This window comes from Rhinopithecus roxellana, chromosome 18 (genome assembly GCF_007565055.1).
Source record: "Rhinopithecus roxellana isolate Shanxi Qingling chromosome 18, ASM756505v1, whole genome shotgun sequence".
NCBI classification, from domain to species: Eukaryota; Metazoa; Chordata; class Mammalia; order Primates; family Cercopithecidae; genus Rhinopithecus; species Rhinopithecus roxellana.
Window position 1 is genome coordinate 51196243 of NC_044566.1, and position 27181 is coordinate 51223423.

The 27181-nt window shown below is 44.8% G+C and overlaps 1 protein-coding gene and 1 long non-coding RNA gene across 2 annotated transcripts; one reads left to right on the plus strand and one right to left on the minus strand.

Annotated features, from left to right (window-relative positions):
• Nucleotides 1-5906: 5906 nt before the first annotated feature.
• Nucleotides 5907-20103, minus strand: RGCC (regulator of cell cycle). The gene is made up of 5 exons (XM_010374520.2): nt 19758-20103; nt 19084-19269; nt 10131-10238; nt 7912-7974; nt 5907-6303 (listed from the first exon to the last, which is right to left on the minus strand). The coding sequence occupies exons 1-5, from the start codon at nt 19804-19806 to the stop codon at nt 6296-6298; spliced, it is 414 nt and encodes a 137-aa protein (XP_010372822.2). The 5' UTR covers nt 19807-20103; the 3' UTR covers nt 5907-6295.
• Nucleotides 20104-20194: 91 nt separating this feature from the next.
• Nucleotides 20195-22382, plus strand: LOC115894571. The gene is made up of 2 exons (XR_004054698.1): nt 20195-21026; nt 21120-22382. It is a non-coding gene; the product is annotated as an uncharacterized LOC115894571 (long non-coding RNA).
• The last annotated feature ends 4799 nt before the right edge of the window (nt 22383-27181 follow it).

Sequence of the window (27181 nt, forward strand, 5' to 3'; positions counted from 1 at the left end):
AGACAAATTCCTAGACGTACACAACCTACAAAGATTGAACCATGAAGAAATCCAAAATGCAAACAGACCAATAACAAGTAACAATATCAAAGCTATAATAAAAAGTCTCTCAGTTAAGAAAAGCCCAGGACCCAATGGCTTCACTGCTGAACTCTATTAGTTTTAAGAAGAACTAATACCAATCCTACTCAAACTATTCTGAAAAATAGAGGAGGAGGGAATACTTCCAAACTCATTCTGTGAGGCCAGTGTGACCCTGATACCAAAACCAGACAACGACACATCAACAAAAAAGAAAACTACCAATGTCTCTGATGAAAATTGATGCAAAAACCCTCAATAAAATACTAGCAAACTGAATTCAGCAACACATTAGAAAGATCATTCATCACATCCCTTGTAAGTTGTATTCCCAGATACTTTATTCTCTTTGTGGCAATTGTGAATGGGAGTTCACTCATTATTTGGCTCTCTGTCTATTATTGGTGGATAGAAATGTTTGTGATTTTTGCACATTGATTTTGTATCCTGAGACTTTGCTGAAGTTGCTTATCAGCTTAAGGAGATTTTGGGCTGAGACGACGGGGTTTTCTAAATATACAATCATGTCATCTGCAAACAGAAACAATTTGACTTCCTCTCTTCCTATTTGAATACCCTTTATTTCTTTCTCTTGCCTGATTGCCCCGGCCAGAACTTCCAATACTATGTTGAATAGGAGTGGTGAGAGAGGGTATCCTTGTCTTGTACTGGTTTTCAAAGGGAATGTTTCCAGCTTTTGTCCATTCAGTATGATATTGACTGTGGGTTTGTCGTAAATAGCTCTTATTATTTTGAGATATGCTCCATCAATATCTAGTTTATTGAGAGTTTTTAGCATGAAGGGGTGTTGAATTTTGTTGAAGGCCTTTTCTGCAGCTATTGAGATAATCGTGGTTTTTGTCATTCGTTTTGTTTATGTAATGGATTACGTTTATTGATTTGCATATGTTGAACCAGCCTTGCATCCCAGGTATGAAACCAACTTGATCATGGTAGATAAGCTTATTGATGTGCTGCTGGATTCAGTTAGATTATAAATCATTCTACTATAAAGACACAAGCACATGTATGTTTATTGCAGCACTGTTCACAATAGCAAAGACTTGGAACCAACCCAAATGTCCATCAGTAATAGACTGGATAAAGAAAATGTGGCACATATACACTGTAGAATACTATGCAGTCATAAAAAAGGATGAGTTCATGTCCTTTGCAGGGACATGGATGAAGCTGGAAACCATCATTCTCAGCAAACTATCACAAGAACAGAAAACCAAGCACCACATGTTCTCACTCATAAATGGGAGCTGAACAATGAGAACACATGGACATAGGGAGGGGAACATCACACACCAGGGCCTGTTGGGGGGTGGGGGTTTAGGGGAAGGATAACATTAGGAGAAATACCTAATGTAGGTGACGAGTTGATGGGTGCAGCAAACCACCATGGCACACATATACCTATGTAACAAAACTTCACGTTCTGCACATGTACCGCAGAACTTAAAGTATAATAAAAAAAATTAAGAACAAAACTGGAGGAGTCACATTACCTGACTTCAAATTATACTACAGGGCTATAATAACCAAAACAGCGGGCCAGGCGCGGTGGCTCAAGCCTGTAATCCCAGCACTTTGGGAGGCCGAGACGGGCAGATCACGAGGTCAGGAGATCGAGACCATCCTGGCTAACACGGTGAAACCCCGTCTCTACTAAAAAATGCAAAAAACTAGCCTGGCGAGGTGGTGGGCGCCTGTAGTCCCAGCTACTCAGGAGGCTGAGGCAGGAGAAGGGTGTAAACCCGGGAGGTGGAGCTTGCAGTGAGCCGAGATCGCGCCACCGCACTCCAGCCTGGGTGACAGAGCGAGACTCCGTCTCAAAAATAAAAATAAAAATAAAAATAAAAATAAAATAACCAAAACAGCGTGGTCCTGGCATAAAAACAGACACAGAGCAATGGAACAGAACAGAGAACCTAGAACCAAATCCACACGCCTACAGTAAACTCATTCTCAACAAAAGTGGCAAGAACATACACTGGGCAAAGGACAGTCTCTTCAATAAATGACGCTGGGAAAACTGGATAGCCATATGCAAAGAATGAAACTAGACCCCCATCTCTCACTATATACAAAAATCAAATCAAAATGGATTTAACACTTAAATCTAAGACCTCAAACTATGAAACTACAAAAAGAAAACATTGGAGAAACTCTCAAAGACATCAGTCTGGGCAAAGATTTCTTGAGTAATACCCCACAAGCACAGGCAACTAAAGCAAAAATGGACTAGATGGGGTCACATCAAGTGAAAAAGCTTCTGCATAGCAAATGAAACAATAAAGTGAAGAGACAGCCCACAGAATAGGAGAAAATATTTGCAAATTACCCATCTGACAACAGATTAATAGTCAGAACATATAAGGAGCTCAAACAACTCTATAGGAAAAAAATTTAATAATCTGATTTAAAAATGGGCAAAAGATTGAAATAGACATTTCTCAAAAGAACACAAACAGATGGCAAACAGACATATGAAAAGATGCTCTACATCATTGATTAGAGAAATGCAAATCAAAACTACAATGAGATATCATCCTACCCCAGTTGAAATGGCTTATATCCAAAAGACAAGTAATGACAGATGCTGGCAAGGATGTAGAGAAAAGAAAATCCTCGTACACTGTTAGTGGGAATGTAAATTACTACAGCCACTATGAAGAGCAGTTTGGAGATTCCACAGAAAACTAAAAATAGAGCCTACCATATGTTCCAGCAATCCCACTGCTGTGTATATACCCCCTAAAAAAGGAAATCAGTATATCAAAGAGGTATCTGGACTCCCATATTTGTTGCAGCTCTATTCATAATAGCCAAGATTTGGAAGCAACCTAAATGTCCCTCAACAGATGCATGGATGAAGAAAATGTGGTACTTATACACGCTGGAGTACTATTCAGTCATAAGAATGAGATTCAGTCATTTGCAACAACATGGATTGAACTGGAGGTCATTATGTTAAGTGAAATAAGCCAGGCACAGAAAGACAAACATTGCATGTTCTCACTTATTTGTGGGATATAAAAGTCAACAGTTAAACCCATGGAATTATAGAGTAGAAGCTTGGTTACCAGAGGCTGGGAAGGGTAGTAGGAGGTCGGGGGGAGATAGGCATGGGAACGAGCACAAAAAATATTTGGAATGAATGAATAAGGCCTAGTATTTGATAGCACGACAGGGTGACTATAGTCAATAACAATTTAACTGTACATTCGAAAATAACTAAAATTGTGTAATTGGATTGTGACACAAAGGATAAATGCTTGAGGGGGTGGACACCCCATTTTCCATGACGTGATTATTACACATCACATGCCCATATCAAAACATCTTATGTGCCCCATAAATACATACACCTACTATGTACCCACAAAAATAAAAAAAGTGAAAAAGACATCCTAATTTTAAAATGGGCAAAGGATTTGAATAGACATTTCTCCAAAGAAGATATATAAATGGTCAGTAAGCACATGAAAAGACATCATTAGTCACAGAAATGCAACATAGGCCGGGCGCGGTGGCTCACACCTGTAATCTCAGCATTTTGGGAGGCCGAGGAGGGCGGATCACAAAGTCAGGAAATCGAGACCATCCTCGCTAACACGGTGAAACCCCATCTCTACTAAAAATACAAAAAAATTAGCCAGGCGTGGTGGTGGGCGCCTGTAGTCCCAGCTACTCGGGAGGCTGAGGGGTGCCTGTAGTCCCAGCTACTCGGGAGGCTGAGGGGTGCCTGTAGTCCCAGCTACTCGGGAGGCTGAGGGGTGCCTGTAGTCCCAGCTACTCGGGAGGCTGAGGGGTGCCTGTAGTCCCAGCTACTCGGGAGGCTGAGGGGTGCCTGTAGTCCCAGCTACTCGGGAGGCTGAGGGGTGCCTGTAGTCCCAGCTACTCGGGAGGCTGAGGCAGGAGAATCGCTTGAACCCGGGAGGCAGAGCTTGCAGTGAGCCGAGATCGCGCCACTGCACTCCAGCCTGTGCAACAGAGTGAGACTCTGTCTCAAAAAAAAAAAGAAATGCAAAACAAAACCACAACACGATACCACTTCCCACCTGCTAGAATGACAAGGGAGACAAGAACAAGTTGGCAAGGATATAGAGAAACTGGAATCCTCATACATTGCTAGTGGGAACGTAAAATGGTTTTCCAAACTGCTTTGGAAAACAGTTTGACAGTTTCTCAAAGAGTTAAACAGAGTTAACATAAGACCCAGGAATTCCACTCCAAGTTATATACCCAAGAGAAATGAAAACATATGTCCACACAAAAACTAATACATGGGTATTCATAACAATATTATTAGTTAACTAAAAAGTGGAAACAACCCAAATCTTCACCAACCAATGAATGGATAAACAAATTGTGGCATGTCCACACAGTGGAATATGATTTGACCGTGAAAAGAAATGAAGTACTGATTCATGCTACTCATGGATGAACTTTGAAAATACTATGCTAAGTGAAAGAAGCCAGACACAAAAGATTACATATTCCATTTATATGAAAGGTCCAGAATAGACAAGCTCCTGGAGACAGAGAAGTAGATAGTGGTGACGGCTGCAGTACCTGTGAATATGCTAAAAACCACTGAACTGGGTGATACAGTATGTTAATTAGGTCTCATTTTTTTGAAAAAGAAATATTTAAGTTCAACCCAAAAGCTTTCCCGGAAGCTTGAGGAAAAGAAAAAAGTTAAAAAAATGCAATTTAGTTTCCCGATTCCCTAAAAAACCGATCAAATATAGTAGTTAGCTTTTGAAGATACAGGTAAGATTATGAGTAGTTATGTTTTGGATTTATGTACTTTAGGAATCTAGGGATTTTGAGTTTTAAAATAACTTTATTCTGATTATGAAAGTAATGCCCGGCCGGGCGCGGTGGCTCAAGCCTGTAATCCCAGCACTTTGGGAGGCCGAGACGGGCGGATCACGAGGTCAGGAGATCGAGACCATCCTGGCTAACATGGTGAAACCCCGTCTCTACTAAAAATACAAAAAACTAGCCGGGCGACCTGGCGGGCGCCTGTAGTCCCAGCTACTCGGGAGGCTGAGGCAGGAGAATGGCGTGAACCCGGGAGGCGGAGCTTGCAGTGAGCTGAGATCTGGCCACTGCACTCCAGCCTGGGCGACAGAGCAAGACTCCGTCTCAAAAAAAAAAAAAAAAAAAAAAAAAAGAAAGTAATGCTCGGATATTTTAGAGGAGGTTTTAAAGACAGAGAAGCATAGATAAGAAAATTATGAGCTTTCTTATTTTTATGCCTCTGTCCAGCCCCCACAAAGGCAAGTGGGAGAAGGGGTCAGTGGCTTCTATGTGCAAAGCCTACCCGTCAAACACTTCACACCTGAGGTTGGCTGGACATTCCATCAAGACCAGCACCATCAATCTTCCTCCACACACAGATCTTACAAAAGCACCATCATTTTCAAGTCTTCCAGCTATCTCAACTTTCCCTCCTATTTAAGTCCTGGATTGTAAGAACAACTGGTATTTCCCTTAATTCAGAGAAAGAGTCCATGCCACCTGCAATGGTGCCAAGATACGAGAAGGAGGGCAGAGACAGAATAGAAACCTAACTTCCAACGAAATCACAATCCTCAAATTAAAATTTCCCAGCAGCCGTCTGCCAGCATTTCCTTCCCAAGCACTAAATGAGCTAAAGGAACACTTTAAATTTACTGTCATCTTGTCTAGTGCAATCAGAGAGCACCCAGGGGCCTTGCGAAGGAATCAAGAAGCATGTTACTCCCACTAGAATATTATTTGAATGGAAATATATTTTAAAAAATAAAGAAGAAAAGGAAGCAGACTCTAGTTCAAATTTTATTTGTATACAAAAATATATTATAATGGGAAAGCTTACTGCTATTTCCAACTATATATAATTAATTACAAATATTTTCATAAAAGCGCTTTAAATTACAGGAAAGCTATGTTTTAAGAGAAAATACAATATTAGCATGGATCGTCTGTTCTAATATGCTGCAGGCAGGTAAACAAAGTCAGTTTCACTGTCTGAATTGCCCAGAGATGTGATCAAGGGCTGCTTTTAAGGTGAGCCTGAGAGTGGCCTGGTGGAAGGTTGAGTGCACGTCTTCGTCCCCTCTGGCAGCAGATTCTAGTAGCTGATTTTAGCAGGTCCTCCGAGCTTTCTGAAGCTTCTCCCTTATGATGAAAGGACCGAGAACTTCTTCTTGTTTCACATACCTGTAAATGAGAGATAGGTAAGGTTATCCACTCAGAGGCTTACAGTTCCTATGCTTAACCACATCACACTGTCTCACACAAGCATCAAAGAACCAAACTCAATGCCAGGCTTCCCACATGATGAGTGTTTGATTAACTGGAATGACTGGGCAACCCACTGCAATTTCCATGAAGTACACAGGCTTGTTACATGGGTCTAACACAAATTATGCTACAATTATAATAATCCCTGTCAAAACAGGCCCTGGTCTTCTGATGTAAGATTGTGCTGTACCTAAGAAAAGAGGCAGTAAAATCTTCAAGCAAATAGAGATGATACAAGGACTTTCTATCTGATATTTAGGTTTGTCTGCAAGAGCGTTAAGAACATAGTTATTTTTAAATAACCAGCTTTGGATTTAATTTTTCAGAGTTTACCCAGCTCTTTAGCAAAGAATAGCATTAAATACTTCTCACAGAAAATCAACCCTTCCACTGGAAAATTAAGAGGCTGGGACAAAATTCTCCCAGCCCATTCTGTGACTAAACAGGACCCCCCACAGTAGAGTTGCTGAACCTTCCATCCCAGAAGCTGGAGTTGGTCCTCCTGGCTCTTGCAATCTTATCCTCTGCAAATGGAGTGTGTAGATAGATTGTGAGGGTCCCTTCTTCTGGGCCCCTCTAGTGCAGTTATAATTTGATGTCTTCAGTTCTCAACATTTGTGGTCACACAAAACGGGTAACCATTAGTGTAATTCCCAAATAGGATGCTTGCAAGTATGCATACCTAATCCAGGTCTTTCAGTCACTGGCGTGGGTCTCTGGTGAAAGGCCCCTCAAGCCAATTCTCTCTTTTGGCACCCACCTCTTAAAGTTATATTTCACCCAAACCCTAGATCTAACCTGGAAAATTACCCTGGCCCATGGGATGGAACCCTTTTGGCTTGTTGGAGTAATGCACTTGTGGTTAATCAGTTCATTTCTTCTCTGAAAAGCCTGACAGGCCATCATGATGGTAATGCTCCAGTCTTGCTCACTCTCCATTTCTCAAACAAAATGCCACTGTTTGCTGGTGACCTGTTCTGTTTGGAAACGCACGTGGTCTACTTTAACACAAGTTTATCCCAGAATTTCATTCCTAGCCACTAGAGTCCTGTGTATTATTATTATTATTTTATTTTTATTTATTTATTTTTTTTTTTTTTCTGAGAGTCTCACTCTGTCGCCAGGCTGGAGTGCAGTGGTGCAATCTCGGCTCACTGCAACCTCTGCCTCCCGGGTTCAAGCGATTCTCCTGCCTCAGCCTCCCGAGTAGCTGGGACTACAGGCACGTGCCACCATGCCCAGCTAACTTTTGTATTTTTTAGTAGAGACGGGGTTTCACCATGTTGGCCAGGCTGGCCTTGAACTCCTGACCTCAGGTGATCCACCCGCCTCGGCCTCCCAAAGTGCTGGGATTACAGGCGTGAGTCACTGCGTCCAGCCTAAAGTCCTGTTTCTAAACCTAAAGAAGGCTTCGGATGCAACTTTCTGCCCCAGGGCAAGCTGGTTAACATTACAACACTTTATCAGAAGTGTCTGTTAGTTTTTTGTTTGTTTTTTTGTTTTTAATATCAGACATGTACTTACTTGCTAAAGTTCTGTCAAGATCAGCAATGAAGTCTTCTAGCTCTTTTGTGTCTCCTAATTTGGCTGTGAAACAGGGGAGAGAGAGAGAGTTCAGTTTCCGTAACAAAGACAGCTGATGACTTCATATTGAGTTTTCCAGGATGTGGGAACGTCCAGGGTTATAGAATGGATTATTTCTATTTTACATCTACCTCCTTATCTTCAGAGACTTTATTGAAGAGTGTCCTGGGCCAAGTGTGTGCTCCAGTGTTTTGATACAGTAAACTCAGAAAACTGATCCTGAAGACTAGCCTCAGTGTTTCTTTGTTTAGTTCATCACCACCCTCTCCAACCATCCCACCCCCTTCTCCATCACCTGGAAGAGGAATCTTCCTTCACTGTCTTAAATGTTTGCAGGAGAGTGAGGAGCAGGAAGGGAAGATAAAAAGAGTTTGGTTTTTGTATTGTGTAGAATATGAGTTATTAGTCAAAAAATTCAGTAAGCATAGCACCGTGCAGAGCGGACACCTGGATTGTGTCACTCTGGCGGCACTAGCCTTCTGATGCATTCATGCTTGTGCCGTCCCCTCAAGGCAACGCTGCAGCCCTCAGAGTCCCTCCAGTATGAAATGAATGAAGAATTCACTGTTTCTTATCCAAATGGTACCGGGAAGGCACCGTGAGGCTTCTGGTTCCAGGACAGCCTCATCCCCTCCAGGTGCCCACACAAGGTAACGAGTCCTCATTCCGATTTGGTTCTCTCTAGAGCCTGAGATGTACAGATTTTTTTCATATAGCTGACTTTATTTCTGTAGAGTTCATCACATCATTCACGCCTTCCCTGAAATGCAGTACTGGATAGTTTTATTCATTAACACTGCTGGCTACAAATGGCTAATTGTTCTTAGCTTTTTAAGTCAATTTGCCACTAGGGGCTTTTTTTTTTTTTTTTTTTTTTTTTTTTTTTTTTTTTTTTTGAGACGGAGTCTCGCTCTGTCACCCAGGCTGGAGTGCAGTGGCCGGATCTCAGCTCACTGCAAGCTCCGCCTCCCGGGTTCACGCCATTCTCCTGCCTCAGCCTCCCGAGTAGCTGGGACTACAGGCGCCCGCCTCGTCACCCGGCTAGTTTTTTGTATTTTTAAGTAGAGACAGAGTTTCACCGTATTAGCCAGGATGGTCTCGATTCCCTGACCTCGTGATCCGCCCGTCTCGGCCTCCCAAAGTGCTGGGATTACAGGCTTGAGCCACCGCGCGCGGCCCACTAGGGGCTTTTTTCCGCCTCTTTAATTCCTACCTCTTGAGGATCAGGTAACAAATCTGAGCATGTTTTAAGCCACTTTCTAGACTGCTCTGTCTCTGAATTCAACAGATCCATTACAGACTGAGAGCTGGATAGTGGCAGAATTCCCAGTGGATGCTAACGTTGCTATGTTGAGAAGGGAATTTTAAAATGCCTCTTTTGAAAAAAGAGCGAAGTCCTGTCTTACTGCCAAAGTGAAAAGAGTGATGGAATTGTCATTTCTTTTTAACTATGTTCCATTTTTATTGCATTCTGCAACTATTTTCAGCAAGTATAACTTTTCTTAAGGAAAAAAACTCCTTTTGTTTTCAAAAAGGCACTTGTCCAATGTAATAGAACATTCAGCTCTCTAGCTGAAGACATTTTACCAGTTCCAAAAAATAAGAAACTGCTCATGCATCTTTAAAGACATTTTTGGTCTATTAATACCACAGTAGAGACAGGCTGGAGCTGTTATTTTAAATCATGTTAGATCATAGCTTATCTCATAATGACAACTCCATTTAATTGCTAAATTGGTCATCTGAAACGACTGGTTAAATAATTAATGCAATAAAAAGAATCCTACTATCTGCAAAGGCAAACTGCTGAGTTTTAAATTCTAGAACCAGCAAGTCTGAGAGGAGACTCCTAAGAAACACTGTCATTTGCACAGTCTTGATTACATCACATGAGAGAGAACAGTCTGGTCTCCAAGTTTTCTTTCTCCCTGTGACTTCAGGTTTTCTGCCCCAAATTATCTGATTTCACGTTCACACTGATTAAAATCCTGAGAATAAAAAAATTCCACTTTATACTCTACAGTATTAAGATATTAGTCTTACCTACTTGTTTTGTACATTTGAGAAAGATCGTTTAGGCATAAAAGGGACAGAGAAGGGATTGAGAAGGGGAGAGGAATAAAAAAGCAGAAAACTCCAATTCCAACTAATGACCTTACCTTTCTGAGGAGTGACAGCAGGAGAGAGAAGAGCTGGGGTAGAGTCTGTTGGAAAATTCAGTTTTTCATCACTGAAGCTGAAGCTGTTCCTATAAAGTGAATCTGCACCTTTCAGGAAGGAAAATGTACTCATTAGAAATAGTACTCATGAGACTATAGACTTATCACTTTATGGTCTATTGATAACCAACAATTTGTCTTCAAAATAAGCCAAAGCTGCAAATCTATAGTAAAGAAAACAGCCAGGCGTGGTGGCTCATGACTGTAATCTCAGCACTTTGGGAGACTGAAGCAGGTGAATCACCAGAGATCAGGAGTTCAAGACCCAGCCTGGCCAACATGGTGAAACCCCTCTCTACTAAAAATACAAAAACTAGCCAGGCATGAAGGTGTGCGCCTGCAGCCCCTGCTACTCAGGAGGTTCAGGCAGCAGACTCGCTTGAACCCGGAAGGTGGAGGTTGCAGTGAGCCAAGATCACCATTGCACTCCAGCCTGGGCGACAGAGTGAGACTCTGTCTCAAAACAAAAAAAGAAAGAAAGAAAAGAAAACAGGTTGATTTCCAGGTTTTATGTTTATGCCCCCAAAATGATTCAAGACAGGGGAGTGTGTTTGTGTGTGTGTGAGAGTGTGTGTGAGAGACAGTATGCGTGTGAGTGTGCATGAAAGTGTGTGTGAGTGAGGGGGTGTGTGTGAGAGAGTCTGTGTGAGACAGTGTGTGAGAGTGAGAGTGTGTGTGAGTGTATGAGTGTGTGAGTGTATGTATGCGTGAGTGCGAGTATGTGTGTGTGCATGAGAGTGTGTGTGTGCGTGAGAGCGTGTGAGTGTGTGAGTGTGCGTGTGTGTGTGCATGAGTGAGTGTGCGTGTGAGTGTATGTGAGCGTGAGAGTGTGTGTGTGTGAGTGTGTCCAATCAAGTACACCAAAGGCCCTTGCTCCCTAATACAGGAAGGGGGTGATAGGATCATCATGACCAGTGCTTGGTTGATGGTGGGGGTGAGAGGGTAAGGATTTTAGGCAAAAGGAATCATCTCATGTGAAATATGTCCCTTCTGCCCTCTGAGCCTCCTAAAATACAAACATCCGGTATCCCATGACTTAATCCTCTTTCCCTGCTCAAGAGAGATCTTTGCTGTCTTGCTATCCTATAATTTAATAATCCTCTCTTTTACTTAAGAGAGGTTTTCCTAAGAGTCTGTACTCTTCAGATAAGCCAGAAGGTCAAAGATAAAGACATCTTCTCCTGGAAGTTCATCTATTAGACACTTGGAGTGATGTCTTGGCTCCCTCTATTCTCCTACCTTCAAAGACTTGAACGACAGCAAGATGAGGCCCCAGAAGTTCAAGGCTGAGCTGGGAGTCAAGGGGACCATCTAGTCAACTACTAAGTACTAGGGTGCCTTTGAACAAGATGGTATCTCTGGGCCTAGCTTACTTATCAACAGAAAGGGAAGGTGGACTAAATAATCCTTAACGGCACTTCTAGCTCTAAAGTTCTGAGATTCTCTAAGTCCTGCTACGGGGAAGGAAATCAACCCACAGTTGGCCCAGTTGTGTGGCTGTGACTCAGAAAGGGGCTGCTGGCTGAGCAGCACTGACTCAAAGGGTGCAAAGGCAAGGCAGGCAGCAGAAGCAGGATGTGGCCCCTGAGGTCACGGGGAACAGCCTTCCTGGTTAAAACAAAACACAAAGCCAGCCGCAGTTGGAGCAGAGAAGTGGCTCTTCAGGTGTGAGAGGGCAGGGGAATGATGGGGGCCTGACCAGGTCCCCGCTTCCTCGGGATTCTTCCACTTTAAGCCAATTACCTCCAGCTCAGGAGGAGGCAAAAACATCTCTTTTTGGTCCCGTTAACTGAAAAGGAATTTGCTTAAGTGACAAGAGATAGGCCCAGTACAAAAAGGATGAGGGTTTTTGGAAGAAGAGGTTTCTGGTCTCAGGGAAATTCAGCTTTGTCCCTAAGAGGCCGCCACAACTTCTCAGGTGCCTCTCCTGGCTCCCTTTCCCCCGACCCTCTCCTGCCCAGGGGCCTACCTGCCCCCTGCTCTTTTTGCGCTGACACTGCCATCTTGTCCACTTTTCCAAACATGCCCAGAAGACCCTTGAGAGCAACCCTCACAATCTTTGCTTCCTTCCGAGGTCCAGCCCAGCTCACCTGAAACCAGCACCATCACTGGGCTTTGAGGAATGAACATGGACTCAGATCCAAAACCCTGGACCCTGAAACCTACATTTCCCCAAAAACACATTCCTCAGAATACTGATCCTCCAAGGGCTGTGGGTCAAGTACCCCTGAGAAACACCAACAATTCTTAAGAGAACTTTCTCTTCGGTGGCATCCTAGAACAAACCTCCCAAGAACAAACCCTCAACATAGAGGTACCCCAAGCTCTAGACTTCTCTTTACCCTTAACCAATTCCCGTGGTCATTCCCGTGGGTACGCCCACTTCCAACATCCTGAAAAGACCTGTGGTTAAACAAAACAAGCCCCATTTCCCCGGTGTACCTGACCACGGGACACTTTTTTGTGGTGTTCCTGCTACTATTTCTTAGGACCCTTAGACGCTGTGGAACCTTTCTTGGGAAGCCCTCCTGCTGGATCCCTCAACCAAACCCACCTCCAAAGGAGCTCTCCAATTCTCCCAAGGGAAGGCCTTTCCCCTACACACAGGAAGCTGGCCACACCCACTGCAGACCTGCAAGGGAGCCTTACTGTTTTCACCATGCAGTCACAGGAGAATTACCACAAATGAAGCCTGAGAAACTCATGAGGAGAAGATGAGGCAAGATTTAGGGGCGAGAAAACCACAAAGGGTCCTGAGGAGGCAGACCTCGTGCTTAGACTCCGAGCCAGAAAATACGAGGCCCTTGGCACGTTATCTGTGGCTCTGAAGGATACCTGAGAGCTTCACCCCCATCCCTGGCCCAGAGACTGGCTGGCCCAGATGGCAGGGACCACACCTCCACTCTCTATCTCCCACAAGCAGCTGGCCTAGGAGAGCAACTTTCCACACGCCACCGCTCACTCCACCCACCCGGCGTGCACCACAGGCCCTTCCCTGACTTTGAACTTCAGCTCTTTTCTGCCCCAACTCTCCAGCAAGTTTCCATCCACGTACACTCCTCTGCAGGGGGAGAAAGACACCACAATTTGTGCACCTCACAGGCAAGGAGGTCAAACACTGTTGAATGGTGGGAGAAGGAACAACCTAGATATGGAAAGGCCATTACAAAAGAGGATGGTAGCAGGGGAAAAAAGGAATCCAGCAAAGATTCAGGGAAAAACTCAGCATAACTCATGGGGCCTGGAGAGAATCTGTAGAGAATGAGCCGTAGATCCAGAATATTGCCAGGGCTGTCCTCTGATCCTTTAGGTTCACAGACGAAATGCCTTCTTGACGTGAGCGTTTTTCCCAAACTGAGAAAATATAGACAAAACTGACAGCCACTCCCACAGTGAGGGAGGAAGAGGGGAAAAGTACTAGTTACAATATCTATTTATATAGAAACACATGCACACGGAGGCAAGGATGGCAGCATAGCTACGCTCACTTCCTCCTGCCCGCCCCCGCCCTGCCCACACACCCCCCCCACCCCACTGACACACACACACACACATTAGCTCACGCCCCGGCTCATTGCCACACCATGACTTCACTCCCTTTCCATGAGGTGTACAATCTGGAACAGACCCAACTCCAAGTTCTGAAATGTTCAACCTTCAACCACCAAGAGGAAGCCGACCGCCAGCATCCTTGAGCCAAACCTGCTGCAGCTGAGGTGCACCCTGTGATGATTATCTACACATCATGTATGGCACAGAAAATAAGAGAGCCCTCAAGGCCCCAAAGCTATACCACTGGCGAGTGGGCATCTAGCGTCTATGCCACTGGCAAGTGGGTGTCTAGAGGCCACATGAAAACTGCATGACCCTGTACGAGTCACTCCGTTTCTTCCTTGTTAGAAGAAGAATAACGTAATAATCTGTGTATAATGCCTGCAGATTTAATGATTTAATCCTAAAGTTCCTAGCAAAGTGAAGAATAGCACTCCTGAGACAGAAAAGGTAATCGCAGAGAATAAACAGAATCAAGATTCTCCCTCTTCTTGAGAGAGAGCAGTAAAATTCTTAAGAGAACTTTCTCTTCGGTGGCATCCTAGAACAAACCTCCCAAGAACAAACCCTCAACACACAGAGGTACCCCAAGCTCTAGACTTCTCTTTACCCTTAACCAATAAAATTTCTTTCCACAGAGTTTTATTAGGAACATACAATGGGCAAAATCTCACGCAAGGCGCCTAGACAGATTTCAAGGTAGGCAAGGCCTGACATCCCATTCTTTTCTCTCCCCTGGAACTCTATTCCTTACAAAAATAATAGCCAATTAGTCTGATTAAATGACAGCAATGTGTTGCTGGCTGATCACATATTCATGTATTACTGCCCCGTGTGGGTATCAGGTGTTGCTATTAATAGAGTTTCGAGAGACCTAGAACAGTGATGATTTGGGGAACCCTGGCAGGTGGTAAGGCTGGATATTTGAGGGCCTTACAACATTGGTTTCAATCAGCTCTGAAGCACCACCTCACATGTATCTCAAATTCCCATTAGAAACATCCCTGGCAAATCCACTTAGTGTACTGAAGCCAGGAACCTCAAATTCTGGGACCATGTTTTCTAAGGCACCATCAAAAGAAAGGAAAGCATATGAAATATACAACTAACAGAGCTGGAGAAACTCTGCTGCAAAATAGAGGCTTGTTTAAAAGGTAGGTGTGTTTTTTTAGCTCGGGGGTTGGGAGAAAGGTAATTTAGGGTTAGCGCATGTCCACGTGCTGCTCCAGAGGGAAGTAAAACCACAGACAGTAAACCTTGCCCAAGGCTCCTGTAAATATAGAAGGATCCCACACTCCCACACGTTTAAAGCAAGCAAACTATAGTAATTAACTGAGAAAAAGAAAGCTTTGGACCTGCCTCCCTTTTGCCACAGGGAATGGCTGGGACTGTGGGTTGAATTCTCCTCCCGAAAATCGAAATTCTGATAGCCTCGCCAAAGTGGGGCAAAATAAGGAAGAGCCTCTTTCCTCAGCTACTCCACCGTTGTCCCAGCTCCCTTTCTGGGACTGCGCCGTCCCTCTATGTGCCTTGCCAAGCATCACAAGACCTGTCACCCATGCGGAATTGCTAACACAGTACCAGGGAACCCTGAAAGCTCCTCACTGGCCTTATTCTCTCATGGCTTGAACAAGTTCAGGTTCTAGCCTCAGTGACTTCTAAGCCACATAAGCCAACTGTCATGCTGGTTCTCCAGGGCCCACAAGGTCCCCTCTCCCAGGGCCAGGCCAGAATAGTCTAGGCAAAGATATGCAGGTGTTCTAAGTCTTGCTGATGCTAAGGAAGCCAGTTCCTCATTCCCTAAATGGTCCTACAATATCATAATAACCCTAGCATACACAGTAGACTTCAGACCTTTTTTACTGAGCAGCAAAACACTTCCCCCTTCAAAGGAAAAATTATGTGAAACCCCAATACATAAAAGATATAAGTGCATACCACCTTTTAAAGTTTAAGTTAATATCATAAATGTCTTACAAAGTCAACACACTGGTTAAAACTTGAAACATAATGAGTTAAAATTTCATTTAACACATTTGAGAAATCATGGTGTACCTTTTACAGTTTTAAAAATACTGAAAAGAAGATATATTTCTAAAAATAAATTCAAACCAAAGGTAGTCAATTTCTAAAGGACCTCTGAGGATGAGGTTTGAGAAACACTACCCTAACTCTTAATTGCATTACCCTTTTACTGCTGAAGTTAAAATTACTCCCACTAAAGTGCCTGATTTTTTTTACATGTTGGAATCAAGTCTAAAGGAAAGTAACAACTCTATTTTGATCAACTACATTTGAATTCCACACACCCTCCACCCACGTGAAGTTATACTGTAATTGTTATTTCGGTCCTCTTCACATCTTAAGAGGCCTCCCTCAAAGTGGGAACGGGAAGGAGTATTTCCTTATTAAATATCTGTTTTTCTTTCCTATCTGAGTAACTTGTTTCTTTCGGTAGAGGGAATGGCTATTTTTTGCCTTTGAGTGTAAGCAACCTAAATTTTTTTTTAATGAGAAGGAAGAAGTATTCTTCAAAGAACACGATTACTGTTTGATCTTCCTTGTAAGGTTGGTGCACCTTCAGACAGAGCTGTAAAAACTAGAGCAAAAAAACAGAGGTAACATTGGTTTACAGCTTCATCCCAAAATATTTTCATGCGAGACACTGGCTCCAATGTATCTATGTGGTATAGCACAGCATGTACATTGTAATGATATTTTGCAAGCATTCAACAGAGCAAATATTTTCTACCTAATAGCACTATTAAATAGCATCCTTTCAATTTCACAGCTAGAGAAACTAAATCCCACTCATCATCCAGGGTTTTGACAAGGCTCAAACTAGGCTCCACTCACCCTGCCAGATGACCACCGCCTCAGAGAGACACCTTCACAAACGGCCATCATTGACAAACAGGCATGTGATCTGGGCTCAAAAGGACTTCAGTCTATTCGTGAAGACATGGTTCCCATTCTAGCTAATAAATCATCATCATCCTCGTAGCAAGGATTTGCTAAAAGTGAGCTGCTGTTATTATCATTATCCTGGTTTGTCTCCCTCTTGATGAGCTAAATTTCAGTAGTATCTACCTCTCTTAAGCATTCTTTTCCACAGAAGAGCATTAAACGGACGAGTATAACAAATGTCTGTGCTCAATTCTTGGCAGCAATTAAGATACACATATTATGCTTCCTTAAGAAATTACCATTTAGATACACACAGCTTCTGCCAACAATATTTCTAACCAGCCTTGTGAGAGAAAAACTACACATTTAAAGCAAAGACAAATGTCATCTGAGCTTTCTTTATATTCTTCCCATCACTTCTCTAACCACCAAACTACAGGTCAGTTAACAACAAAAGCAGAAAACAAAATAAACACATATAACTTAAGCAAAACTACAAACTATCCTAACTATCTCCCCTGCAACTGCTAAGAACGTGTTTCTATGCCTTCTCTTTAAGGCATCTGAAAACAGATCCTAGATCTGAAATCTCACTCAGTGGAAGTTGCAATCAGCCATGAATGGGCACTCTCAGACCTATTCTAGCAGAGTGAAGCTGTTGCTTAGAAAGGAGCTGTTCTTTGCCACAGAGCTGCAGTGACACACTGTCCCAGCTTTCTTTTCCATGGGAGAATCTGTATTTGATGAATAACTTGCTCCATGCCCCAGTAAAAGGAGACATATTTAAGTTTGGCCTTAGGAATTGAGACAAATTTCCAAAATGTAAACACTTCGCTTTGAAATTGAAAATGAACCTGTTCATTAGGAACAAAGTCCAAAAATTCTAAGTGGAAAAGTAACAGTACTTTCTTCCATCCCCTTTCACCTCAAAAGCTGCAGCTTGGTCTAACTCTCTGGCAATGCTGCCAAGGAAACTCAAGCTGGAACTCAGCTTTCTGAGTCAAACCCTGACCAGGGTGGTGAGTGCACTTATCCCTTTGCAGAAGGGTAGCTCACGTTCAAGTCTAGCCCCGAATCTTAGCCCGGGAACAAGGAAGAGTTCCAGGTTTCAAAATAAGAGAATCACAAGGAAAGGCCATCACTTTCACGTCCTGAGTCAAGGGCAGCAAAAGGAGTGACATTCATGCCTGTAACCCATCTAGGGATTAAAGTTTGAAGAGTAACACGGAAGAGTTTAAAATTGACTTTGCACTTTGGCCGGGCGCGGTGGCTCAAGCCTGTAATCCCAGCACTTTGGGAGGCCGAGACGGGCGGATCACCAGGTCAGGAGATCGAGACCATCCTGGCTAACACGGTGAAACCCCGTCTCTACTAAAAAAATACAAAAAACTAGCCAGGCGAGGTGGCGGGCGCCTGTAGTCCCAGCTACTGCGGAGGCTGAGGCAGGAGAATGGCCTAAACCCGGGAGGCGGAGCTTGCAGTGAGCTGAGATCCGGCCACTGCACTCCAGCCTGGGTGACAGAGCGAGACTCCGTCTCAAAAAGAAAAATAAAATAAAATAAAATAAAATAAAACAAAATAAAATAAAATAAAATTGACTTTGCACTTTGAAAAACAGTAAGTAATTCTGGATTTGAAACCAACAATCATGTAATACTAAAAAGGCACCTAATTTGCTGTTTGAATCCTCCCAGGACATGTGAGCTCCTGGGAAAAGCTGTCTCGTTGTTGTTGTTGTTGTTGACAAAGTTGTTCAGGACAAAGAGACCCTGGGGTAGTCTCCATTGTGAGAAAGGTCACCAGGAAGCACCTTCATGCCCATGTGCTCTCTGGCTCCCCCTCCAGCCTGGTGGAGGACCTGGCTGAAAAATACTTGAACTCAGCAGTGCCAAAGATTTTCATAACTGCATGCAATGGAGCAACAAGTCTGAGAGCTCAGGGCCAGATGAAAATGCAAACAGTTATTTCATAAATCCCAGGAACAGCAGTTTGGGCTTATGAAACCCTTCCTGGTTTCATGAATGTTTCCGTTCTGCGCCCTCCCATGTCCCCACTGTGCCCCCTCATTCCACTGGCACCTATTCCACATCTGCAAAGTTACAGCTGAGAGGGGAGAGGCACGGGAAAGGAGAAGAGGAGGGAAACTGTGGAAAGGCCTGGTGCAGGTCCAGGGAGTCCTGTCTGGCTCAGTCGGGACAAGCTGCTTAAACTCGCCTGCCTGGTGACACACCTGTGGACGGCAGGTGGACCAACCTTTCCCGTGATTATCGTCAGGGGCCCCGCCACTGCTCGGCCTACTGCTTTGAGCTTCAGGACTAGGTTCCTGGACACCATTCCTCAGTTTACAGACAAGAAAACTGAGGCCGCAACCTTCGCGGGCCAGGTGCTGGGAACTGGGAGATCCCGGCGCCATCCTAGCGGGGGCTGCACTTACTCTCCGAGTCGCTGAAGCCGCTGCTGTCGCTGACGCTGGCGCTGCTGCGCCGCTTCATGCGCTCCAGGTGCTCCTCGTAGTGGAAGTGGCGCTCGTGGAAGGGCGACGCGAAGTCGGCCAGCACAGCGTCAAACTCGCACAGCGCGTCCGACAGGTCCTCCGCGGCCGCCGAGTCCAGGGCCGGGGCTGCGGGCAGGACCGGGGACTCAGTGCACGGAAGTCAGGGGGGCAGCGAGACCACCTCCCAGGGCCAGGAGGGGCCTCCACGGTTCCCGAAGATAACTGACACTTGGCGCCTCTGCCAAGTGACAGCCACGCAGTCGCTGTTACCTTGTAGTCTTCTCCACCATCCCCGAAGTGTGTTCTATTAACAAGTCCGTTTCACAGACAAGAAAACGGAGCCTCCGCCAGGCCCAGGGTCGCGACCAGACTCCTCCCCACGCTTGCCCCAACCCCCGGCGCGCGCGGAGCTGGTGGTGGCGGGAAGGTGGGACATGGGGGCCAGCCCGGGCCGGGAAGGAGGCTGCAGCCGCCCGCGCTGGACGACCGGGGACAGGGTCCCGCCGGGGAGGATGGAAGGGTGGCAGGTGTAAAGGGACGACACGGGGCGCCTCCTTTCTCACCCGCCATCTGCACAGCCGGGACTTTAAGGGGACCCCGGAACCCGCACTCACCTGCGGCCGCGGCGGCCGCGGGACTGCCCTGCGCCGCGGGCGGCTTCATGAGGCGGCTCAGCGGGGCCCGGCGTGCGTGGCCTTGGGTCCTGCGAGGCGGCAGCCTGGGCTACTCCGGGGCTCGCTGTCCCGCACACTCCCGCCCTGCTAGTCCCTTCGGCGCTGCGCTCCAGCCGCGCCGCTCCCAGCACGATCCACGCCAAACCTCCGGCCGGCTCCGGCTCCTAGATCTTATAGCCTCTGGCGGCCCGGGCGGAGGCGGGGCCGGGGCGGGGCTGCGGAGCCGAGGCGATGGGTCTGTCTCCGCCGCCCTCCAAGGAGGCCCCTGCCCCCAGGCACCGCCCTCGCCACGCGCCCTCCCTGGAACCGCAGTGACGAGGAGTCGCCGGAGCCCGGGTTACAGCCCCAAATATTTACTCGCCTGTCGCCCGCGCGCCCTGACAACCCGGCCCACGCGGTGTCCTTGGCGACACTAGAGCTGACTGCTGGGCGCGAGCACCGCTGCTTCCCGCCGCGTGCCCGGCACCTCCGCGAGTCGCAGTTTCCTCGGCTGTGCAGTGGACGTGGGCATGCAGAGCCTCCCTCGCTGGCGGCGAGGGACGAAGGAGCCCGCGGCCGTGGCCCAGTTGGGTGTCGGGGACGCGGAGGTCCCCTCCGCATTGTCTCAAGGGGACTTCCGAGATGGTGGGCGGGCGGAGTGGAAAGGGTCGGGGGCGAAAGGAGCAGAAGTTGGGGGAGTCCTGAACTGTTCCCACCGCGGAGCGCGGGGGCTTGAACTACGGTCCAGGACGCTCCCGCCAGCCTGATTTTATCCAGAAGGGGGTTATTATGGGAAGAAACTACTGGGTCCACGCAGCGCGAACCGGGCGCCTTGCAGTGTCCACGGAGTAACGAGCCACCCTGTCCCGCGGCCTGCGGGGGCAGTCCCTGCCCTGGACTGTGCGCTGAGCTAAGCGCTAGCCTCTCGCCGCAGACGGCTAATTAAATGTAGAGCAATTAACTTGCAACGGAATGAAACACTCAACCTCTCCTTAGCACTAGAGACGTTTCAAGCGCTCAGCAGCCTTCACGGCAGGAAGTTCTGTCGGGCAGCGCTGCGAGGGTCTCTGACCCACAGACTCAGAGGGAAGGAGGCATCTTAACGCCGCTGGTCGAGGACCTTCGAGGCGGCAGGACTTGGTGTGCACAGTTTTCAGCTCCCGGCAGCAGCCCTGAGAGGTGGAATTATTGCCCCTGTTTTGCCAGCGGGAAAACTGAGACGCAGAGAGGGTAAGTAGCGGGTCAGTCACTTAGTGGTAGAAAGGCAGGTCTGTGTTGTTTGAGAGACACTTTCGGCCTCACTACCCCCTCCTCCTTCCACAGGGGGAAGCTCTGAGTTCCTGCAAGGTGGACAGCTGGGCAGCCGAGAGGAGGAAGAAATAAAGAGAGAACCCAGGCCCTGGAAGCAACACGGCAAAGCATCTGCAGCTTTCATTTTGTCTTTTCCTTCGCTTTTCCTTTATCCCCTTTTACATTCTTTTTTTCTCTCTCTCCATCCCTCATTCTCTTCGACCTGCCCCTGGCACCCACTGGTGATGCCCTGAGCTAACAGACCAGCAGCCAATCTGGGAGCTGAGGCCATGGGGCTACTTTCAAATGCAGCTCTCCCTCTGGCCAGAGCTGGGGTGCAGGGAAGTAGATATCCAACCCAGCTCTTGCATGATGGCTCAGGGCCCCTGTCAGCTAAAGAATCAGTCGAGCTGATCTTCAGAGGAGCCTACACAACAGTCCCATCTTTAACAGCCGCTATAATTTACCAAACAAATGAAGAAGCTCTCTGCCCAGGAGAGATTGGTTGGCTGCTGTCAGCTGCACCCCACTGTAAGGGAACCTGCCCACACACTGCGGACATGGCTGGGCAAGGGGCCCGGACTCAATTGGAGTGTCACCACCTCTGGGATGAGTGTCACTTGACTCCAAAGGACTAGTGCCCTCTCTTTTTCCTAATTATAAATATATTTTAATATATAGGAAAACGTAGAAATTGAGTAATACTGTGTGTACCCACCACCAAGAATTAACATATGTTAACATTTAGTCATGCTTGCTTCCGATATTTTCGAGACATAACTTAAACATAAAACAAAGTACACAAATCTTGAGTGTACAGTTTAATAAATGTTTACTTGTGTAAATACCTGTGTAATTACCATTCAGATGAAGATGTAATATATCATCACCTCAGAAGGGTCCCTATGCTATTTTCTAATCAGTAGCACCCCATAAGGAATCCTTATTCCGAATCCTGTCAGTAGGAATTAGTTTTGCCTATTGTAGAACTCCTTAAAACAAAACTACATTGCATGTATTCATTTACACCTGGCTGCTTCTGCTTAACATAATGTCTGTGAGATTCATCTATGTTATTGCAGTATTAATGCATCCTCCTGAAGGTGGACATTTGAGTTGTTATTTTGTTGTTGTTGTTGTTGCTGTTGTAAATAGTGTTGCAGTGAATATTCTTGCACCTGTCTTCTTGGGTACATGATTAAGACTCTCTAACATCTATATCTAGAAGTAGAATAACGAAATTGGTTTGATTAGTCATTGGCTAATATAAATAAAGCTGCTATGAACATCCTTGTACATTTATTTTGGTGCACATGTATACTCATTTCTCTTGGGTTTCTATCTAGGGGAAGAATTTCAGAATCACGGGATAGGCATATGTTTCACTTTCATAGATAGTGCCAAACCGTTTTCCAAAGTGCTTGAATGAATATACACTCCCGCCAATGTCTAAGAGTTCCAGCTGCTCCATATTTGTGCCAACATATGATGTGTTAGACTCATTAGCCATTCTGGTGAGTGTGCACTGGTATCTTACTAGGATTTTTCTTCTCCTCCTCCTCCTTCTCCTCCTTCCCCTCCTCCTTTTATTTACATTTTTGTAATTAAGTTTATTTACATTTATTTATTTACATTGTAAATTAAATGGCTTTAATTTACATTTCCCTAATAAGTAATAAATTAGCCACCTTTTCACATGCTTCAAATATTTTTGAATAAGAGAAAAGAGCAGTACAGATAAAGTTGAAACTCCCTTGATCACCCTTCCCAGTCCAAGTCACCTTCCTCCCGAAAGACAGCCACTACCGGGAATTTGGTAAATATTCTCCTATCCATATTTTTATACCTAAACTATATTTATGTTTCTGTAAAAAACCTACACAATTTCTTTCTGTGGTTTCTCTAGTTTACATAACTGCTTTCATGCTGCAACATGCTTTGTTTTCATTCAATATTGCTTTTGCACATATTGAGATACACACAGATCTAGTTTATTCATTATCTGCCAAATAGAAGTCCATTGAATGCCTACAGCATGATTTATTCATCTACTCTCCAGTTGATAGGCACTTGGGTTATTTCCAGTGTTTTCCTCTCACAGATAATGCTACAGTTACCATCCTTGTACATATCTCCTAGTGCATGCATGTGAGTCCGCTTTTGTATGCATCTTGATTCCTTCCCTAGAAGCAGATAAAAGACAAAGGTTAAACTCAGCCCCTTTTCTGTCCCAGGGCCTCCTCTGGTCCTCAGCCACCTGACCATAGTGACAGAGATGATCAGTGACCATCTTGTCCCTCACTGAGAAGGGACAGGGAGCTGTGTCTTTCATCAGCCCTGAGACTAATCTTTTATTTTTATTTATAATTGACGCATAATAATTATATATATGTGTGGGTTACAGTGTGATGTTTCAATACATGTTTACGTTGTGTAATGATCAAATCAGGGTAGTTATCATAGCCATCACTTTAAACATTTATCATTTCTCTGTTGTGACATTCAAAACCTTCTCTTCTAGGTTCTTGAAATATATACTGCATTGTTATTTACTATAGTCACCAGCTGTGTGATAAAACACCAGAACTTATTCTTCCTGTCTAACTGTAATTTTGTAACCATTGACCAACCTCTCTCTGTTCTCCCCTCCTCCCTACCCTCCCAGCCTCTGGTAACCACTATTCCACTCTCTACTTCTATGAAATCAACTTTTTTAGATTCCACATATGAGTGAGATCATGTGGTGTTTGTCTTTCTGTGTCTGGCCCTAGGCCCAAATTAACCATCAAATCCTTACAGTGGGATTTACACACATTCCAAGTTCCAGAAGGTCATTCGGTCACACAGATCTCCTTCCAGAAAAAGACGAGTTAGTCTTTGATTTGAAACAGGACGACCACAGCTTCTTGTGTTTTTTAAAGACCAGTTCTTTTTCTTAATTGGCATCTGTCTTAGTCCATTCGTGCTGCTATAACAAAATACTGCAAACTGGGTAATTTATAATGAATACAAATGTCCCTGGGTGTGGTGGCTGATGCCTGTAATCCCAACACTTTGAGAGGGTGAGGCAGGAGGATCATTTGAGGTCAGGAATTTGAGATTAGCCCAAGCGACATAGCAAGATGCCATCTCTACCAAAAATACATTTTTAAGAAAATAAATTTTAAAAAAGAAATGTATTTCTCACGGTTCTGGAGGCTGGGAAATCCAAGAGCAAGGCACCAGCATCCAGTGTCTGGTGAGGGCCTTCTTGCTATGTTCTCACATGGTAGAAGGGACAGAAGGGAATGAATCCACCCACTAAGGCCTCACTTCCTAGTGCTATTACACTGGCAATTAAGTTTCAACATAAGAATTTTGGAGGATAGTGGAGACAATAGCAGCATCTCTTCCCCCGCACACTCCTGACCACTCTCTCCTTGAAACCTGTCCTGAGTATCCAGCTCCTGGCCTCATCATTCTTCTTAGGCCCCTGCTGAGTCCTCCTTCTTTGTGTGATCATTAATGTCAGTGGTTCCCTACAGGTCCCTTCTTGACCTTTTCTTCCCACTGTACACTCTCTTCACGCCATCTCTTCCCCTCTCAGAATCTTACCTAACATGCAAGAGCTTTCAAATCTTTATTTCCAGAACTGACTTTTTTTAACTCTCAAGTCTCTTATACCCAATCACCTGATGTTCCTCCACAGACACCCTGTGGAAGAAACTTCTAGATGTTTCCTAATATCAAATCTCCCCATCCTGTTTAGTAATGAATAGGTGACCCCATAAATCCCGAAATAAAGACTATATTTCCAGCCTGTTTTCCAGTTAGGTGTGGTAATGTGACTAAATTTTGGACAACAGGCTGTAAGCAGAAGTATCCTGTGAAACCTCTGGAATGCCTCCTTATGGGAAGGGGACAGGCACCCTCATCCTTGCTTCTTCCTGTTCCATGAAAGACAGACCTGAAGCTAGATTTCATATCATGGGGTGGAAGCCACTTATTGAGGATGGCAACAAAAGGAGAGAGAATCTTGGATCCCTGATGCCATGAAGCTGCTATACCCACTGTCCCTGGATTACCAACAAGAGAAAGGTAAAATAAAATGTCCATCTTGTGGGCCAGGCGTGGTGGCTCACGCCTGCAATCCCAGCACTTTGGAAGGCTGAGGCAGGCTGATCACCTGAGGTCAGGAGTTCGAGACCAGCCTGGCTAACATGGTGAAACCATGTTGCTACTAAAAATACAAAAAATTAGCCAGGCATGGTGGGGTGTGCCTATAATCCCAGCTATTCGGGAGGCTGAGGCAGAAGGATCGCTTGAATCCTGGAGGCAGAGATTGCAGTGAGCTGAGATCACACCGTTGCACTACAGCCTGGGCAACAAGAGCGAAACTCCATCTCTAAAAAGAAAAAAAAATGTCCATCTTGCATAAGCCACTATTTAGGGAATTTCTGATCTTTACAACTGAACCTAACCCTGATACTGAATGCCTCAAACCAATCCCATCTGGAACCTCTTAACCCTGGAATTGTGAGTTTAATAGACAGTTGTTTCCTTATGGCTTAAGCAAGGATGAGTCCTGTTTCAGTGACTGCATTCTTTTGCTAGGGCTGCCATAGCAGAGAGTCACAAACTGGGCAGCTTAAAACAATAGAAATGTTTTCTCTTACCAACTTCTGAAGGTTAGAAGTTCAAAGTCTAGGTGTTGGCAGGGTTGGTTCCCACTGAAGCCTCTAAGGGAGAATCTGTTACAGGCCTCTCTGATATGGTTTGGCTGTGTCCCCACCCAAATCTCATCTTGAATTGTAGCTCCCATAATTCCCAAGTGTTGTGGGAGGGACCCAGTGGGAGATAATTGAATCATGGGGGCAGTTTTCCCCATACTATTCTCGTGGTGGTGAACAAGTCTCACAAGATCTGATGGTTTTATAAGAGGAAACTCCTTTCACTTGGCTCTCATTCTCTCTCTTTTCTGCCGCAATGTAAGACATGCCTTTTGCCTTCCACCATGATTTGAGGCCTCTGCAGCAATGTGGAACTGTGAGTCCATTAAATCTCTTTTTCTTTATAAATTACCCAGTCTCAGGTATGTCTTTATCAGCAGCATGAGAACAGACTAATACACTTTCCTAGCTCTTGGTTGTCTGCTAGCAGTCTTTGACATTCCTTGACTTGTAGATTCATCACTGCCATCTCTGCCTCCATCTTCACATGGTGTACCTCATGTGTCTTTAGCTGTCTTTTCTCCTCATTTTAGGAGGACACCAATCATACTGTATTAGGCCCACCCTAATTCAGTATGACCTCATCCTAACTTGATTACATCTGCAGAGACACTATTTCTAAGTAAGGTCACATTCACAGGTACAGGGGTTAGGATTTGAACATATCTTGTGGAGTGGGACACAATTTATCTACAACAGTGATATAAACCCCAAATTGACCTATAGTAACTAAAATCATATTAAAGAAGGATAAAGTTACACTACCTGGTTTCAAGACATACTATAAAGTTACAATAATTAAAACAGTGTGGTATTTGCCAAGGATTGGCAAAAGGACCATTGGAACAGAATAAAGTCCAAAAGTAGTTATATACATATTTGATTAATTGATAAATAAAAGTGTCCAGGAAATTCAATGAGGAAAGAAAAGTATTTTTAAAGAGTGGTGCTGGAATAACTGGCCATCTGCACAGAAAACATTTTACTGTAATATCTACCATATACCCCCACAAAAATTAATTTAAAATAGATTATAGACCTAAATATGAAAGCTAAAACTATACAACTTTCAAAATAAAGCAGAAGAATATCTTCATGACCTTAATGTAGTAAAATATTTTTTTAGACAGGTTACAAAGAGCACTAATTATTTTTTAAAATTTGAGGAACAACCTTATCAATATTAAAAAGTTTCATTGATCCAATACACCATTAGAAAAAGGCAAGCCACAGACTGGAAGAAAATATCGCAATACATATATCTGACAAATTATTTATTTATTTATTTATTTATTTTGAGACAGAGTCTCACTCTGTTGCCCAGGCTAGAATGTAGTGACACAATCTTGGCTCACTGCAACCTCCACCTCTCAGGTTCAAGCGATT

What these genes read in the sequence shown, in the direction of transcription:
- RGCC (XM_010374520.2), bottom strand. Translation starts at nt 19,806, where the DNA reads ATGAAGCCGCCCGCGGCGCAGGGCAGTCCCGCGGCCGCCGCGGCCGCA. An exon ending in CGGCTTCAGCGACTCGGAGA is followed by an intron (nt 10,239 to 19,083) that starts GTAAGTGCAGCC and finishes CCTTCCTGAAAG; the next exon opens with GTGCAGATTCACTTTATAGG. An exon ending in TGCTGTCACTCCTCAGAAAG is followed by an intron (nt 7,975 to 10,130) that starts GTAAGGTCATTA and finishes CCTGTTTCACAG; the next exon opens with CCAAATTAGGAGACACAAAA.